The 18,074-nt window shown below is 46.9% G+C and overlaps 3 protein-coding genes and 2 pseudogenes across 7 annotated transcripts; 3 read left to right on the top strand and 2 right to left on the bottom strand.

Moving 5' to 3' along the window:
• Positions 1-338: 338 nt before the first annotated feature.
• Positions 339-1,508, top strand: LOC117192381 (annotated as a pseudogene).
• A 32-nt stretch (positions 1,509-1,540) lies between these two features.
• On the bottom strand, positions 1,541-10,237 carry LOC117192377 (DENN domain-containing protein 1A-like). Of its 4 annotated transcripts, XM_033397042.1 has the most exons (10): positions 9,808-10,237; positions 9,409-9,603; positions 7,396-7,666; positions 7,273-7,326; positions 6,949-7,209; positions 6,430-6,885; positions 4,878-4,910; positions 4,207-4,764; positions 3,332-3,844; positions 1,541-2,466 (listed from the first exon to the last, which is right to left on the bottom strand). In XM_033397042.1, exons 1-10 carry the CDS (start codon positions 9,822-9,824, stop codon positions 1,954-1,956), a joined length of 2,871 nt encoding a protein of 956 aa, XP_033252933.1. In that variant the 5' UTR covers positions 9,825-10,237; the 3' UTR covers positions 1,541-1,953. The 4 variants fall into 4 exon arrangements, with proteins under 4 accessions (XP_033252933.1, XP_033252934.1, XP_033252935.1 ...); XM_033397043.1 differs by lacking the exon at positions 3,332-3,844 and having other exon boundaries at positions 1,542-2,466; positions 9,808-10,234; XM_033397044.1 differs by lacking the exon at positions 3,332-3,844 and having other exon boundaries at positions 1,542-2,463; positions 9,808-10,234.
• An 85-nt stretch (positions 10,238-10,322) lies between these two features.
• LOC117185884 (phospholipase ABHD3-like) lies at positions 10,323-13,447 on the top strand. 2 transcript variants are annotated; one of them, XM_033397046.1, is made up of 4 exons: positions 10,323-10,565; positions 10,934-11,308; positions 11,600-11,777; positions 11,830-13,447. In XM_033397046.1, exons 2-4 carry the CDS (start codon positions 11,106-11,108, stop codon positions 13,039-13,041), a joined length of 1,593 nt encoding a protein of 530 aa, XP_033252937.1. In that variant the 5' UTR covers positions 10,323-10,565; positions 10,934-11,105; the 3' UTR covers positions 13,042-13,447. The 2 variants fall into 2 exon arrangements, with proteins under 2 accessions (XP_033252937.1, XP_033252938.1); XM_033397047.1 differs by lacking the exon at positions 10,934-11,308 and having other exon boundaries at positions 10,324-10,565.
• Positions 13,433-15,317, bottom strand: LOC117192379 (annotated as a pseudogene).
• Positions 15,318-15,457: 140 nt separating this feature from the next.
• On the top strand, positions 15,458-16,769 carry LOC117192383. Its single transcript, XM_033397051.1, has 5 exons — positions 15,458-15,632; positions 15,842-16,059; positions 16,138-16,293; positions 16,351-16,509; positions 16,569-16,769. Exons 2-5 carry the CDS (start codon positions 15,997-15,999, stop codon positions 16,722-16,724), a joined length of 534 nt encoding a protein of 177 aa, XP_033252942.1. The 5' UTR covers positions 15,458-15,632; positions 15,842-15,996; the 3' UTR covers positions 16,725-16,769.
• Positions 16,770-18,074: the final 1,305 nt, after the last annotated feature.

Raw genomic sequence — 18,074 nt, 5'->3', positions numbered from 1 at the left:
ACGCCTCGGGAAGCTAGCCGCTTGGGGGGACCGAGCGTTCCCCAAATGTATTCTCCCTCTGCTTCCACGCTCGCTTCTCCGATGGCTGAGCGCTTTCCAGACAGTCCCAAAGGTTTAAACGCCACTTTGTTAGGCTTGCGGCTGCTGTTGTTTGCTGGCTGGCTTCCTTGGACGATCGAATCCGCACTGATTAACTCGATTTACTAAGCGCCAAGACTACGAATGGGACAACTCTTTATTCTCCTTTAGCCCTTCTCTTCTCTTCCCGCAGCACTTACCCCAACCGGACTCAGCGCTATACGGCTTCTGACGACTGAATAGCCCACTCGCCTTCAACCAAGAATCTCGCAGTCGAATCTTGGATTTAGATATTTAGATTCCCTAGAGTTTTTCTCTTCACTAAATTCTTGTTTTTTCCTTTCCGTCGGACCGATACGCAAACGACTCAATTGACTTTCACGAGGGAATAGCCGATAGGGACGCCAACGTTCTTGCGGCAAATCCTCTAACAGGTCCCTGGATGCATTTTCAACAGAGATAGCCTGACGTTTTGACCTGTTACCGTCTTTTTGGTTTTCCCTTGACCTGTCGTTCGCCTGCCACTCTGAGCACTAGATGGCGCCACAAAAAACTCAGCATTCCCTGCTACAAGCGCTACATCTTTTTTGTTCACACAAGACTAGTGTTTTAGTATATTAAAAAATGTCAAGGCCAACTCTGTACTACGCTCTGTTCAGCCCTCCAGCCAGACCTTGCATAATTACTGCAAAGCTAATTGGCTTGGACCTGGAGCTCAAGTAAGTCGCCCCCGCACTTCATCGATATCTACAAAAATATGTAGGCTCTCTCTTTGAAAACAGGCCTGTGGATTTTTCCAAGAAAGAGCATTGCAGCGAGGAGTTTTTAAAGGTACTATATACACAAACTGGCTCTAGCTTTCCCCGTTTTTGAGCGGCTTTCACACTCCACACTCTTCCCGCAGCTCAATCCCCAGTATCAGATTCCGGTATTCGTGGACACCGACGGTGCTTCATGGTGGGGAAATATGCCAAGGACGACCAGCTGTATCCGAAGGATCTAAAGAAACGGGCGCATGTCGATCATCGTTTGCACTACGAGAACGGTGTGCTATTCCAGGTTATCAAGGACATTGTGGCACGCAACATTTACGGCGCCGAGGCGGAGCTCAACCAGAGGTCCCTGACTCTCTGCCACAATGCGTACGCAGACCTCGAGCACTTTCTGTTGAAGGGAAACTTTGCAGCAGGCAACGATCTGAACGTAGCGGATGTTTCGATTCATACAACTCTCGTGACATTGGAATTGCTTATACCGCCTTATCCGGATCGTTATCCTCAGATTACTGCATGGCTCAAGCGCATGAACCTATTGATACCCGACAATGAGGAGATGAATCTTAAAGGAGCAGAGGCTCTGAATGCACGGATAAGAAGCTGCATGGCCGCGAACAAGACAAAGTAAAACCTCCAAGAGGAATGGGGATGGGATCCAATCAAATAACTTGTTTGTTGTACATTGTTGAACTAGAATTTATTGTTGATACTATTATATTTTTATATTTTTAAATCCTTGCTACAATAGAATAGTTTATGTCTGTCTTTTGATTTTTGTAAGTCAAATATACAATTCGTAGTTATCGGAGAGTTTCTGTTTCATGCAACTTACTAAATACAATATGCCACGCCACTAAGCAAATGTTTACACAAACTTATTTACTTTGATCTGATCTGAAAGAACGAACCGAACGGGCCACTGAAGATAGTATAGCTTGACAACAATACTTAATTCAAGAGTTAATTTGCTGTTGTCGGTCATCGGTCACCGATCAATCGTGATTCCATCCTGACTTCCGCATATCTCTATCTATTTACAACACATTTGAATGAATCACACTTATTTTGGTATGTCTCTCTAGCGGGATGCGGATACCCTCTAGTCGAACGTCGTCCAGTTGTTCATGCCCTTCCCAGCCGCACTCCCTGCCGTTGTTATGGCCGGCTTTTGCTGTTGGTGCTGCTGCTTTTCCGCTGCCGTGGCATTCAACGTAAACTGATCCAGCCCGTATTTGCGCAGCAGCTCAAAGTCATCGTCCGGCCTGGCAGCAATGGTGCTGCGCTGGATTTGCGGCGGCAACGGTGGGGCTCGACCTCCGGTCACCGCGGCAACAGTAGCCATGTGCTTGGGGGCGAAATACGGATAGAGTGGTTTGCTGACGCTGTTTCCCGGCGCCGCTGTGGTTACCATGCTGCTGTTGACGCCCGCTGGAAGCGTACAGGATTTCTTACTGAAGACTTTGCTCAGCGGAGGAAGTGGCCGTGCATTCTGGTTTAACGGATCAAAGTCCTCCAGATCGAAGCTGGTGTTGTTGCTATCGTCCAGCGATATCAGATCGTTCATGCTGTCCTTCAGCGTCTGATGGTGGTGATGGTGCTGCTGCTGGGACTGCTGCGGGAAGGGAGGCACAGACAGGTTGGGGTTGGTTAAAATACGGTTAAAGCCAAGGGTGTGAAGATGTTTTCTATGTTTCGGTTTTAATTGGGCTTTCATCCACTTGAATACTACTTTCTACCCGTTACAAGCATCTACGAGTAAATATATTATGCAGTGCAGTAGATTAGAAATAAGAATGAATAAAGATACGGAATAGAGAAGAAAACATAGCACGCGTGTATATCCCTAAAAGTTAAACAAAAAAGACAGGACGGATTTACACAAATAAGTCGAGAGGTTGTGATACCAATTCCGTTATATCTCGCTCACTCCGCCAGGGGGAGCCACTAGACGAGGAACAGAGAAAGCGACCTCATGGCAGGGAGTCAACCACGGGAAATGGTTTTCTTCATGGCTATAGGCAATATTTTGAAACATAATGGAATCAGTCTAATATCATAGGAGTCATTGTCGTCTCTGAGAACAGGACGGACAGACGGACATATCGAAAAATATACTTTATGGGAGGATTACCATCATTACTTTATAACTTGCTATGATTGTTAGTGGTGATCATGGATATACATACACATACTTCTCTTTTATGGAGTCTACTACTCTCTTTATGAGATTAATATTTCGTTAAAAGATTATATGTAGTACTTTCAAATGAATTATACTTTCTCTGGAGCAACAGATAAACGAAATTGAAACTGAAATGAGTTAGCTACGTTGGCCAAATGAGGCATGTGAGGAGTAGGCCGAAGAGGAGTCTATACATGAGGGGAGGGGGGCACGGCATGTGTGTGTTAGTGTGAGATGGTAGGGGGACCACAACCAGGATGGGCTTCTTAGTAAGTTAACGTCGCAGCTGGTGTACCTCTCTCTTGGCCCTTGGTTTCGGAATGGGCGGGTCGGAGACATTCAGGTGCGAGAACGTTGAGGCGGCCGTCACGAAGGAGGCGCCGGAGGAGCAGGAAGACGACGTCGACGTTGAAGATGCGTTCGAGTTGCGTACGGAATCGTTTGGTTCTGGCTCGTCCTGCCAGCAGTTACGCTCCAGCTTGCTGATCTCCGCACTGACGGCTGCCGCTGTTGCGGCAACAGCATTGGATCTCCGCGGCGGGATGGGGGGCGACTGTACATCCGGTGGACTATCGAAGCTGCAGTCCGTAGTGGGAAGTGGCTGACGTGGCTTGCTCGGCGTGGAGGTGTGCCGCGGCGGCTTTGTCTCCACGTGCTGATGCGTGGCATACGGATGATTGTAGTAAAAGGCGGACGCTGGCTGCGTGGATAGCGCGGTCTGCAGCGTGGACTGCGGAGGCGGTGGGCGAGCCGGCGGCGCTCTTCCTCGCTGAGTGCGTGTGGTGTGGTGCTCTGCGCTTGGCTTAAGCTGTGTGGGTCAATGGCGATGCGATAATGGTTTTGTCGATTCGTTGATGTAGTGATGTGGCAAGTGCATGTGTTTGGTTGTGGTTTAGATGTTTGTATGTTTGTGAAAGACATGAAGCGACAGCGACAGACAGTGGACACAGACACGACACAAACGCGGAAACAAAAACAAGAAGAGCATGAGAATAACATAAATTTCACAGTACATCGAGATGAGTGACGGACGACACGCATGGAGTCGAGTTAGCTGAGGGGCAGGGCAAGCGGGTGATCGAACCACACTAGAATTAGCTGCACGTCAGGAAGCTATTGGAGCTGCTGCTGCTGCAGCCGACTCTCGTACGCCCGCACCAAACTACTTACACTGCGATCCACGGCCGGCGTCTTGAAGAGCGGATGGTTTTGCAGCTCCTGCGACAGGTTCATCTCCGACGATGAGCAGAGCGAGCTCGCTGAGCTGACAGCAGGAGACGCTCCCAAATGATGGCCATAATGAGCAGCAGCATGCGCACCGTACGCATGACCGTTCGGCTGTATGTGGCTACTCGAGCTAGACATCGCCAGCGGAACGGGACCGCGTCGCGTCCCGTACTCCCCGGGCTCCCTGGCCAGCGAGCCGTTTGTGTGAGTGCTGCTGCTGCCAGTTCCGAGGCCAAGGCCGGTGCCCGTGCATTGGATGCCTCCGATTCCATTGTCCAGCCGCTTGCTGGTTACTGGAGAACTGGGTGCCGAGTGGTGGGCCGCTCCAAGGGCCCTGCCGCTGCGCACGTATCCCCCTCTTCCGCCGTCCGGTCGGTCCGAGTGGGTGGGCGAGTTCAGGCCAAAGTGAAAGTTGGTTCCGCCGAACTGGTTGCCGTTCTCCCGCAGCTTTGTCTTGAAGCCCTTGTAGGCGGTCTTCATGCCCCGCGATCTGTCCTTCACCTGAAGGATGGATGGCAAAGCACACAGGTTAGCGAGAGGATTATCACCATTGCAGAAGGCCGCACAAAGAGACATCATTCAGGTATTAATAACTAGGGGCTTGAAACACTCACCGATTTGACTGCAGACTTAACGGCAGGATTAGTCTGACGGAGCGGAGTCGTCACCGAAGCAACGATACGAAACGAAACGAAGCGAAACGAGAGCAAGTAGTACAGAAGAAGCACAGTAGTACACAGCGGGTGCGGATTACGTGCGTGGCATGAGAGTTGAGTTCCAAGCGGCATATGAAAGAGAGACGAGACGGAGACACGGATACGGATACGGGCGATATACAATGTGAATGAGAGATAATGAGGTCCCACTGCTGGGCTATTAAGCCTAAAGCTACGCTTAAACTATCACTACGCTTAATGGTTTCGATGGCACTGCTGATAGCTATGAGGGCAATGAGGATTGTCGTATGATAAGGATTCGAGATCAGCGAGCGCTTTTGGGGAGGGTTTAAAGTCAGTTTTGACAGAACTTACTAGCTCCCCATGGAATGATGGCTATGAGTTAGTACCTAGTTTGGTGGAGACTACAGCGTGAGAGAAGTTCTAAAATTATTAGCCAGAATAGACTATGAGAATGTTAGGATAGAAAGCGATGATAAAGGTGCAACTACCCGTACAAACGTTTTGTATTCTTGAGGGTTAGTACTTATAGAGAGTGTTTTTGTATTAGTACGAAAAAAGCCTGCGTTTATTCAACAAAAAACATAACCAACAATGTTCTACAGCAGCGGTGGGCACGGCACGCTTCTTAAATTTGGGAGCAGTTCAACAACAACAACGGCGAAACTAGAATATAGAATCATACACAGGATATGTATGTTGTTTTTGTACTATTCGCTTGCGAGTGTCGAGCATCACATTGATGCCCGGTCGTGCCAGCCGCTGTTGTACAAGCTTATCAAAGCTTACGCATTCTAAAAATATAGACTGAAGGATCCTGTTTAGGCTAGTGATTCTGTTCAAAATGCCAACGACACAGACAAAATGTATTATCAGGCATACAAATCACGAACTAAACATTCTCAACAATTCGATGTACGTAGAAAACTGTAGATAACTGATTTTGGTTTTAGTTTATGCCAAACAGGAATTTGAGTTAAGTGCAGTTGAGGTTGCATTCACTTGTTGTTAGGACGACAATTCGATTAGGCATATAATTTTATATTGCACTAACATTTTTTCAGAGATATAGAGGTAAAGTTGGCTGTGAGGTGTTGGGGGGAGAGAGTTACTGTCTACTCGTTTGGATATTGGTATTTGCTATTGATGGACTGGACTTTGTATTGTATACAAGTTCTTGGCAAACACTTGCGAAACACTGCGCTTTCCCAAATAATACTGCGAAATAGATCAAATCAAATGTAAGAATATCAATGGGAGAATCGGAAATAGTGGGAAATGTTAAACTTAAGAGTATGGCTGTAACAGGCAGGGTCTGTTATCGGCAGAGCATTATTGCGTTCGTTCCTCTTCCAAACCCGACAACTGTATGGGGGATGATTCTTGTTGGTGGTGGGAATGTGCTGAGGAATGGGATGGGCTGCGGTGGATGGATATGGGGATGGGCTAGCAGCTAGAGGCTAGCGGTTGGCGCTCCAGTGCGGCTCACCTTGTCCTTGACATTCTTCAGAAAGTTGCGGCCACGCTTGCGAATCTTCTCCGCATAGCGCACGGTCTCCAGCTCGAATTCGTCGGAGAAGCCAAGGCCGCTGTTGAGCATCTTTAGGCGATCATCGATGAACTGTGCAAAGATCTGAAGCTCCATCATTTTGGCAAGAAATGGCCGCAAATGGGCCGGCCGAGATTCAATGAATTTTTCGTGGTTTAACGTCTTGCTAGTCTCATGGTACTCAACAGCGTCCCGATAGCCGCCAATCAGCTGCACCAGCGCATTCAGAAATATCTTCGAGATGCGATCCCCAATGTGGTCCTGCGTGTGATTCAGATGCTTCTTCAGCTGCGACACAATCTCCGCGGGCATATCGTGAACATCGTCAAAGGGACTCTCAAATGTCTTCGTATCACAGTTTAAGATCACAACTTCCCCGAGCTCATCCTCGGATACCTGTTGAAAGTGCAACGAAATAGTAATCATTTATCGCCATAAATGCGGCCTCCATCTACGTACAGTTTCGAACACAGATTTTGGCACACCAATTAAATATGGCATGGGGGCCCCCAGGTAGTCTTTGAATTCCCACGGCAGCACCGGGATGAATATATGCTGCCAGACCATGGGGAATAGGAATGCATTGGCTGCCTGTATGCACGAGGACAGGCGATCCAGGTGTCTCGAGGTGAATATGATCCGCCGCTCGGCCAGCATGGCCGCAAACACAGCTATCATCTCCTTGGGATCCACAAAGTTGTAGTAGAGACTGAGATTGTGCTGCAACAAATAACGAGGTTGATATTCAATTAAATCCCAAATAAGATTCAGCTGGACACTCACGTTTTCCGGCATGCTGGGCAACTGGAACTGTAGCGGACGCTCGAACATAAAATGCTGTTAAAAATAGAAATACAACTTGGATTACTACATTGATATGGATGTGTGGATTCCCATTGCACTTACACTCCGTCCGCTGTTATAGAAGACCGTCAGACTGCCGCCCGAATCGGGCACTCCACGATTGTAGGCCTCCGACAGGAACGTCCTGAAGCCATTCGCATCGGTTCGCTTCAGCTCCGCCAGCACGGGCAACAGTTTCAGGAAGATATCGTGCCACGGCAAGTAGGTGATCAGAACCATCGCAGTTTTCGCCTTGGGATCGTGTCGACAGAAGCCAAAACGCCATTTTGAGTCGCCTGTGGTGTGGACAAACGAATACGATTGCACCGAGTCGCTGTGTAGATGATTAGAGATGAAGCACAATTGGGTTTAATCAAATGAAACGTTTTCAAATCTCGGTCATCACTTAAACTAAAGCTACAGTGCGTTTAATAGCTTTCTTGTCCAATATACAAAGCAACAGGATCTACATTACTCTGGACAGTCTTGCATTACTTTTTTTTAACTCAAAAGTAGTCTTAAAACATACAAATCATTTGATTTTCGTTTACTCCGCTCGTTGAGCTTGCCAGTGTTTTGTGCAGCACTTTTTAGCGCATTTTATAATACCCTTTCTGTTCCATTTTGTTCTTCTACAAATGCAATTATTATAGACATTGTCCACAACTATCATCAGTTTCTGTGATTTGATCAACAGCTTTTCAAGTGATTCATCAAATTTTGATGAATTTCTTATCAAGAAATGATACTTGTACTTCTAAAATGAAGGGATCCGAAATGGATACCTTGGAAGTTTTCAACTTAAAGAATGATACTTTTTTGCTGTCACATGTTTTTATTGGTCATTTGGGCTGTGTAGGAACTTACAACCAGATTTGGCTATTCTATTCACGGAGGATCATAGATCGGGATATAAAATATAACGGTAAGTGCGGTTGAGAGGAGCGTAAATATAGCTTGAGTAGCAATAATGTAAACCCCGCAAATGCTACCCTCGCTTTCATCGTAGTCCGTCTCTTTTCGATTTAATAATAATTATGCATTGAAATCGCCAACTCTTTCGCATTTAAGCATTCAAAATAAATCGCAATTTCGCAATATCAACCCACAATGATGGAGCAAAGTCTCATTACCGGAGCGCACGTTTCCCATTGTCCGTCCACCAGCTTTGCATATTTCTCGTGTCGAGTCTTTTCTGCGCTTTGCGGAGCGTTACATAAAGAGTTGTTAGATTTAAGTGCTTCGGATCGGATCGTGTCATTATTTAATTCAATATGCAAAGGCAGACGGCCGACGACAAAAAACGGACAAAGCGCAACTCATGCGGGTGTTGGGGACAAGGAAATTAAATCTGCGGATGGTCGGTACATTGACTTGGACTTGACTTTCATTATCGCAGGGCTCCGCCTGCTCTTCGAGTGTGAGAGAAAACTTAACAAAATATTGATAAACTGTAGGTCAGAGCGTTTTCAGCAAATATTTGTTGCTATAATTGGCTTGTAGCGAAGAACAGAAAATATAATTGCTTCAAATTGTTGGATTTGCACTGATTTGCACGGACCACTGTTGACGTAGTGCCACATCAGATTGATACAGTTCCAGACGACAATCCAGGAAATAAAACGACGAATGGTTGTGTTCAACGCTTCAACAAAAAAGAGTATTGAATAAGAATAATGATCATACATTCTGCGAGCAGGCCGTGTAAACAAATGCCAAAAACACAACGGCACAACAGGTTATACATATGTACTGTACGCTTCATGGACGGAATGGAGTGGAAGTGGTCGGTCGGGTCGGATTGTTTCGTGGGGCGCATGAATCATCAAAGGAACATTAACAGGCAGCTAGGTATTTTTCTGTTGTTGTTTTTGTTGCCGTTGTCTATGCGATGATCGCGCGCGATGCCAAAGTCGACGGTGAGTCTTGCGCAAAAGGCAGCCTGTGCCAGTGCCAGTGTGTTGCATATTGCTTATAAATGGACGTCTCTGACTAATGCCAAGTGACCGGAAACACGCAAAGAGCAAACCTACATATGTATATAAAGCGAAGGAAGGGAGCTGTGGGTATACGCACCTTTCGAGATCGCAGGGAAACGCAAACGATGGTATGCCGGTTAGCACCTCTTTATCGCGGAATCCTTCCGGGAAGCTCTCCACGATCACACCAGCAGGAGTGGCGGCGGCGCCGTTCCGCGGGCTTGTCCCTCGCTCCAGGCCGGGTGTGGGCTTGATTTCGCACCAAAACTCAAAGAGTTTCTTCACATCGTTCCTGTCGAGCCAAGCACAGAACAGAACACAACAATCATGAAGTGGGGTGTTAGTTCATTTACAAATGCTATACTACTATACTCGTCGTGAGAGTATGGGGCGAAAAGAGGGCTCTATCACTGACTGTCAGACAGTCAGGCAGGCGGCAGCCAAGCGAAACGCCCACTGCAGGCCAGCAGCAAACAGCAGCCTGGGGAATACTCACTTGATACGCGACCCCATTATGATGTGTAGTTGGCGTTTAGCAGCACATGTTTTCCTCTCTTTAAGATATTGCTTTAAGTTTGTTGTCCCAATTTAGGCTGTTTTCACACAATTTTAATACTGATTATGCTTCAACCAGCCCAGCAGCAGCAGCATACGGGAGGCAGATACAGACCACTTTTCTTGCTCTCTCTCTTTGTCGATTCGGATTCGTTTCGCGACGTCATTGAATCATGTTGGTTGTGTTGTTTTCTTTCGCACAAATTCTGCCCTGCTCGACTACTTGCACTCAGGGAAGGGGATCACTGCACAATAAAATGCTGGCCACAATAATTAATAATTCACTTGAAACCCTTAGCTTAAGCTTTATTTTATGCAAGAAATTGGAAGGGAAGGCAACAACGCGAAACGCACCCGACAAGACGTTGTATCGAATATGCGCTATCGAACTATCGCAACTATCGAACAGCTGTATGGTGTTATCGATGGATCCGATGTGCATCCGATCAGCTGTTGTATTGCTATCGAATGGTGGCTAGATTTGAGTTATTGGCGTCCCCTATATTTCTGTTTGTGTGCACATATTATCAATTTTTACAACAACAAACAATTTGGTTTTGTTCATATAGTTTAGCTGGTTGTGCGCAATAAAAATGCTTCATATTTTTAAGGTTACATAAGTGCGTGTCAGCGCCACTGCAATTGCTTGCAGTACAAAAAAATAATTGTGGTCCCCAGCGAAAAAAGTACAGCAAAGAAGTAAGCAAAGAGTGTTATAGTATACATCCGCATGTATTCTATTCGGTTTCGTCATTCTTGGCACGGTAATTGCCAGGCAAGGCACCTATAACACCCACTAAATATGCCAATAACCAATCGGTGCTCACTCGGACCCATGGTCGCGCCCCTGCTCCGTCCATTGATTTTGTTTCGTGCGGCGTGCACGTGATGAAGCCTCTAGCCCGAGCCAACATCAGTATACCAACTGCAGCTAACCCAAACAGGCTTTGTTCTCACACTTGTTTTTCACATCACTATTCATATACAAAGCGTTTAAATAATTAATAATATAACATTGTCATTGTCTTTTTAATTTTATTTCAAAATTTTTATTTCCACTTTTCAAGGTAAGCGCACATTTACGGACCGTTAAGCAAAGCTGTAAAATTGGCGGTGACCGGACAATAAATTGTAGCAATAGCACTTGTAGTGCAAACTCTTCTCATATCACAGTATCGTAGTGATAAGCATTAGTGTAGCTTTAGATACGGCTTGATTGCCGATTGCCAGCCCGTAGCCATGTTGTGTGCTCTTGCCCGCTGTCCTCACCTAAAGGTGGCAGCCGTCTACTACAATCTCTCCGACTTGCTATGCACAAGTCGCGGCTGTGCCGTCCTGGCTGTACGCCTGCAGTCCGGCAGTGCTGGCAGGAGAAGCAGCAGCAGCAGCCACTATCATCATCATCATCAACTACGAGAACTGAACGAGAACCGAGAACTGCTGTGAGTGAGAGAGATAAGGCTGTTAACAAACTTGAGTGTCCCATTCAAGGCATGTGCGGTGCTGACTCGTTCAATCAAAATCCATATGCATACATTAAATACATACGGCGGGCACGATTAGATATGCCGCCTCCTCCTTGTCCAAGTACTATCGTACTTAGCGATAACAACCAGAGGCTGTGGACAATTTCATTCACAAAACAATTGCAGCTTTGCAGCGCAGCGCTTTGTTATAAATGATTTCATTCCTGATTTGATTCCACCCTTCCTTCCCTTCCACCGTTCCACCAGTTCCCGCCCGTCTCGGTGTCGTGTCCAAAGTTCCGAGTTAGCGGTAAGAACGTTTCACTCAGAGCCAGTCGCGATGTTCTACTCGATGTACGCGTACCTCTCCAACCTGCCGCGTCTTCATGTGCTCGGCCTGGCCATTATTGCCTATGTAGTCTATTACCTAATCCAGGTGGTCAAGGTGAGTGCGATGTCGTCATGTACAGCGGCTGACTAATGCGGTGTAATTACAGCGACCGATAATCGCTTGTTCGGACGGGCCGTTCAAGCAGTACCTGATTCGGAAGGTGCCCACCCTGGAGAACAAGTATTGGCCTACTTTCTGGTGCGTTGAGAGCCGTGCCCAGACCGTTCTTGCGAGCCTGCTGCGCTCCAAGAGTCTGTCGCGCGTCAATTACCGCCGCGAGATTCTCAGCCTGACGGATGGCGGAGAGGTGGCCCTTGACTGGATGGATGAGGATTGCAACGTGAATGCCCCCTGCATTCTCATACTGCCCGGACTGACCGGCGAGTCGCAGGCGGAGTACATCAAGTGTCTGGTTTTCGCCGCCAAACAGTCTGGGATGCGTGTGGTGGTCTTTAACAATCGCGGCCTCGGCGGCATTGAGCTGAAGACGCCGCGGCTCTACTGTGCCGCTAATTGTGAGGATCTCTGCGAGGTGGTCCAGCACGTGAGGAGAGTTTTGCCGGCTGAGTGCAAACTGGGGGCCACAGGCATCTCCATGGGAGGTCTGATATTGGGCAACTATTTGGCGCGCAAGAGCGAAGAGGCCCGCAGCTTTCTGTCGGCGGCAAAGATCATATCTGTGCCGTGGGATGTCCACAAGGGCAGTGCTAGCATTGAAAAGCCAGTAATCAACAGCTTGCTCGGTCGTCATCTCGCTGGCAGTCTGTGCCGCACTTTGCGCAACCATTTGGACATTTACAGGGAAATCTATCAGGACTCGGACATTGACATACAGCGCATCCTGCGCTGCAAGACCATCAAGGAGTTCGATGAGCTGTTCACCGCCAAGCAGTTCGGGTATGCCCATGTCAACGACTACTACTCGGATGCGACGCTCCACAACAAGCTGGATCAAATATCAGTGCCGCTACTCTGCCTGAGCGCTGCCGATGATCCGTTCCAACCCTTGGACGCCATCCCCGTCAAGGCGGCCAATCAGTGTACCCATGTGGCAATTGTTATCACGGCGCGCGGAGGCCACATCGGTTTTCTAGAGGGCTGGTGGCCGTCCACCAGGGATCAATACATGGGTCGACTGTTCACGGAGTACTTTACCAAGGCCCTCTTTGACGAGGATGGCGAGTTTCAGCACACCTCCAGCAAAATGTACGAACGGTTTCAGTCCAAACAGGCCCTGGCCCTGACTGCGTCCGCCCTGCTGTTGGACAAGAAGGTGAAAGTGGTGGAGCATCTGGACCACAAGGTCAAGCTGATGTAGATGCCGCCGATGACTATGAGGTGAGATGACGACGCTGGCAATACTCTTGCTCAACTATTGCCTGACTAGAGGCGTTTCGTTTCCTTACGAACAACGAAACAATACTCAAATAAGCAAAATTACCTGCGCATAAATTCCGTTTGCGATTCCGAAGACTTTCCGAACACATGTGATCAAAATCAGAAAACAAAGTCTGGGAATAGAAAACAGAACAGAACAGGACACAACAATTCGACAGTTGCGGATATATAGATGCATAGATGCCCAAATTATTAATAGTATTCGTGACATTAAGTACATATCAGATTGGAATAGAGAACAAAAAGCTTTAAATTACTTTACGATTCTTAGAGATATATTCAAAACCTATGTATGACACAATGCAATAAACTTATATTTTTACAAATTCTGTATATTTACCTAATAAAAAATACAACGCTTAATAAAGAGAAAAAATAAAATACACATCCCATGCGCTATAGTAGATTTTACAGGAGAGATAGATTACCATTACTCCTCATTAAAACCAGATTCTTAGATCCTAAGGGGACTAAAGTTGGTCATCGTCTAAATGGGCTTGTAGAGCAGCGTCGTGACGTACTTCTTGCGATAGCGATGCGTGGCACTCAGCACCATTACCCCCTCCTTGATGGATAGCGCATACAAGTGATTCAACATCACATGGTTCGGTTCAGGCAACAATGTGGGCTCGCACTGTAACAGAGATCCCATTAAGATGAGATGTTTATCGGTACATTGCGGCTAGCAAGTACTCACCGAAAGGGGAGTGTCCTTGTTGAGTATGACCTGCAGCAGGTGTGGCGGCAGCACTGGGGGGCCGGACACCTTCTCCCAGGGCTTGGCCTGCGGCACCTCCTGCGAGTACTCCTTCTCCGCATAGTTGGTCACGTTCTCGCTGTCTTTGGCCAGAGCTTGGAATACCTCGAAATCGGATGGCCGCACAGACACCAAATTGTTCTTCTCTCCCTCATCGTTATCCACGCTTTTCTGTAATGCAAAACCCATTAGTAATGGAAATTGATTGTAGTTTTAGCTTGTTAAACATTCCATTACAGTGGTGTCTATAAATATTCGTACACCTTAATTACAAATGTTTCTTCTTTGTTTGTTTTAGTTTGAATGTTTACAAAACGCAACACTCTCTCATATAGTAAAAATAAAAGCTAAAACTAGGGAGGAAAAAGGCCAAATGCGCATATCTACACGCCTCCCCCTCCCAACCCCATCGACACCCAATAGTGATTACTGGGGGCTTTTGCTCTGCTCTGCTCTTGTTTACTGCGATTACACAACAGCGGAGCGAAATCAGTAACTGCGTCATTCGAGTGTCCAACCACGAATCGCGTCCGAATTTACATATAGAATGGAATATCGATTTTCCCTAATTGACTCACCAGCTTTGGATCGTGCTTCCATTCGCCGTCCACACAGAATTTGTACTGGTGGTCGCCCTCGGGCAGATCGATGATGGTGACAAAATTGCCATGGCTGCGGACCATTGTGATGGGTCGCCAATTGGAGAAGGTGCCCGAGATGGTCACGTTCTTGCCGCCGCCATCCCAGCGAAGGACTGTGGGCAGGGCGGTTTTCTTTGGCTCGTCGTCGTCGTCATCGCCAGACAGTGGGGCAGTAGTGATCCAGCGGCTTGCTGTTCCTCTTCGGTGTTATCTATGATTAAATTCTCTCCGCTGCCGCTGCTGCGTAGAACAGCTGTTGCTTCGCTGCTATCAGCTGTGCGCTTAGCTGCCGCTCCCGCGCCCGTATAATACGGGTCGTCGTCGTCTTGCGATGAGCCTTCGTTCAAGACTGCTGTATGTTTTTTGTCGAACGAGAAAGCTTGGCCTCCCGCTCCAGTTCCAGCCAAAGCTGCACTCCCTCCATGTGCCCCAGCACTCCCCCCAACAACCCCACCACCGCCAGCTGGGCTTGAAACCGAGTCACGAAAATGTGCGGGAGAACTTGGCGTTGAGAGGTCGGTGGATTTGTGGCGCTCTCGCATGTGGACGGTGGAGCTGCCCGCGTTACCCATATTATATTGCAGTTAATGCCGTTTTCGCAGTTTCTCTAGAAGGTTACGGCTCGGCTAGGCTCGCCCTCTTGCTGTTTTGGCACTTTGTTTTCCTTGACTCGTCCCGTCTCGTTTCTCGCTTATTCGCGTTTTCATTTCCGCGTTTTTTTTTGTTCCCATACAATATTTGCGGCTCGGAGTTTTGATTTGACTTGTTGCAATTGTTATGCAGAAAACTTCATTAATTAATCGGCTGTCTCGCACAAAAAGCTAATTATAAACAATTTACATATATACAGGCGTATATTCGCAGTTAGTGCGATGTTAAATTGATTTATCGATATATTTTTTGTTGATAGCTTTCATACTCGCGAATACAATACATGCATTAATTATTATTTTTGTGGGATATAACTTCTAGGGCAGATCGAGATTATTTTTCTTTTGTTTCACGTCGTTCAATTATATATTATATACATTTGATTCTACTTATCGATGTTCCGGGTAGTTGGTTGAACAAAATATCGGTATTTTTGTGCGATTTAGCGGAGCGAATTTGGCGGTAACATATCTTAATTTTGAAAATAACATTACATTCGATTTTGTTTCTCAACTTTGGTTAAATTTTTTTAATTGATGTTGCTTGTATCTATACATGCCGTATGTATTGATCAAGTCTATTTGTACTAATGATAATATGTATTTCATGCTTGAGCAGACAAATCGTTTTCATTAGGCTTTGCCTCTCATACCCTCTCTTCAATCGGGCAGATTCGTTCATACCACAAAGGGAATCTTTTGACGACTTTCCCTAGGTCCGATGGAGTGCAAGAGCATCTTAACTTCGGCTTGGTCAATTTTTTAATTTTGGCAAAGTATCATTCCCGAAATGAATCACACCACGGGTTTTTAATTGTCAATGAACAATGGCCACGTTCAAATCGTCGTTACTGATCTTCCTGATCGTTTTTGGATTTGCAGTTTCTGGGGTAAGGAGAGCGACGTACCAAACCAAGGATCTATATTTTCTGTTTGGAAACCATTTGCTAACTGGATACCTCTTGTAGGTTAGCTGCAAAGTCGAGTTCACCAACCTGAAATGCACGACCCTGGAACGGGAATTTTTGGAGTTTGACAAGTGCTTTTTAAAGTCGATCAGCCGGACCTACAAATACCTCTCCGTGAGCACAAAGATCCACATGCTCCCAATAAAGAGTGCTTCAGTTCGTAGATTCCTTCACCTAGTCTTCGATCGTTCCCATCACAAAGTGCTATTCCAGATACGGACTCAAGTGCTCCAGAGACTGAATGGCTACAAACCGTTCCTCTTTAATTTCACCACCGATGCCTGCAAGGCTTTGAGTGGGAAAGTGACGACTCGATTTTTCTTCGGGCTGATTGCCCCCTACTCAAACCTGAACCATTCCTGTCCTTACGATGTGAGTTTCTGTCAGACCTACCTACACTCGATTGATGGTTTCTCCTATATTTTCCACAGCACGACCTATTTGTGGAGAAGCTTCCGATTAGCTTTATGGACGAGCAACTCACCAAAGTTCTGCCGTTCCCGGAGGGTGATTACTGCATAAAAAACGTATTCTCGCACCGTGGAAAGCCACGAGCTGAGGTCTCGGTCTACGCAAGCATCTCCTAAAATTTAAACGCCAGCGCTGCCAGACCTTTGTAAATAAAGCACAGATTTTAGGCCGAGCTTTCGAGCCGTAAGCTCGTCTTTGCTTCGATTTCGATTGCGAGCACGAGCAGGGGCAGCTTTCTGTTTTTATCGGGCCTCAGGTGCAGATGTGGTGCGCTTAAGTTTTCTGTTTTCTGTTACTTTTATTTTTATACCCGATACTCAAAATGAGTATTGGGGTATATTAGATTTGTGGTAAAAGTGGATGTGTGTAACGTCCAGAAGGAATCGTTTCCGACCCCATAAAGTATATATATTCTTGATCAGCATCAATAGCCGAGTCGATTGAGCCCTGTCTGTCTGTCCGTCTGTCCGTCCGTCCGTCCGTCCGTCCCCTTCAGCGCCTAGTGCTCAAAGACTATAAGAGCTAGAGCAACGATGTTTTGGATCCAGACTTCTGTGATATGTCACTGCGACAAAAATATTTCGAAACTTCGCCCCGCCCACTTCCGGCCCCACAAAGGACGAAAATCTGTGGCATCCACATTTTTAAAGATACGATAAAACCAAAAACGCAGAATCGGTGAGGATGACCATATCTTCTACAGTGCAAAATCTGAACCAGAACCAATGATTATAGCCAGAAGCAAGAAAACAATTTCATTCTTTCTCGCTCTGTCTCTCTCTAACACACAGGTTTCATGGTCGGTTTTGCCAATTGCAAAATATGAGTTCAAGGATCTCAGTACCTATAAGAGCCAGAGCAACCAAATTTGGTATCCACACTCCTGTGATATCGGACCTTGACCGTTTCGTGTCCAAATTTCGCCACACCCCCTTCCGCCCCCGCAAAGGACGAAAATCTGGGGCATCCACAAATCTCAGAGACTATTAAAGCTAGAGTAGCTGAGCTAGCTGAGCCAACCGTCACTCAGCCGTGCGCCGCCGAAAAACTGACTCCGACCACTCCAAGTGTGCAGCAGTTGATCTCGTTTGCCACTCCAAGGGCAACGACAGCTGCTGGCGATGCAGATTCGGTAGCCGAATTCATCGCCTCGGAGAATGTGCAGCCAAGTACGTCAGCAGCGTCCGTGTCCGTGGTGTTCGCTAGTTGTCCCGTCTATCCCGATCCCACCAGTAAATAGACGTTCCGGACCTCCGGATATTGCCACCACAGGTACTAGGCCTGTGGTGACTAAACCACTGGTGGGAGTCCCACCAAAACGACAAGTTTTTGTTTCACGGCTGGCCCCTGACCTCACATCTAATGATGTAATTGCTTTTATTCAAAGCAAAATAAAAGCCGTGGGTTTAAAGGTGGAGAAATTTAACTTCTCTTATGCCAGGGAGATAGCCTCGTTTAAGATAAGC

This window comes from Drosophila miranda (genome assembly GCF_003369915.1).
Source record: "Drosophila miranda strain MSH22 chromosome Y unlocalized genomic scaffold, D.miranda_PacBio2.1 Contig_Y2_pilon, whole genome shotgun sequence".
Taxonomy (NCBI): Eukaryota; Metazoa; Arthropoda; class Insecta; order Diptera; family Drosophilidae; genus Drosophila; species Drosophila miranda.
Note: the sequence above shows the minus strand (reverse complement) of the source record. Positions and strands in the feature narration are given on the sequence as shown.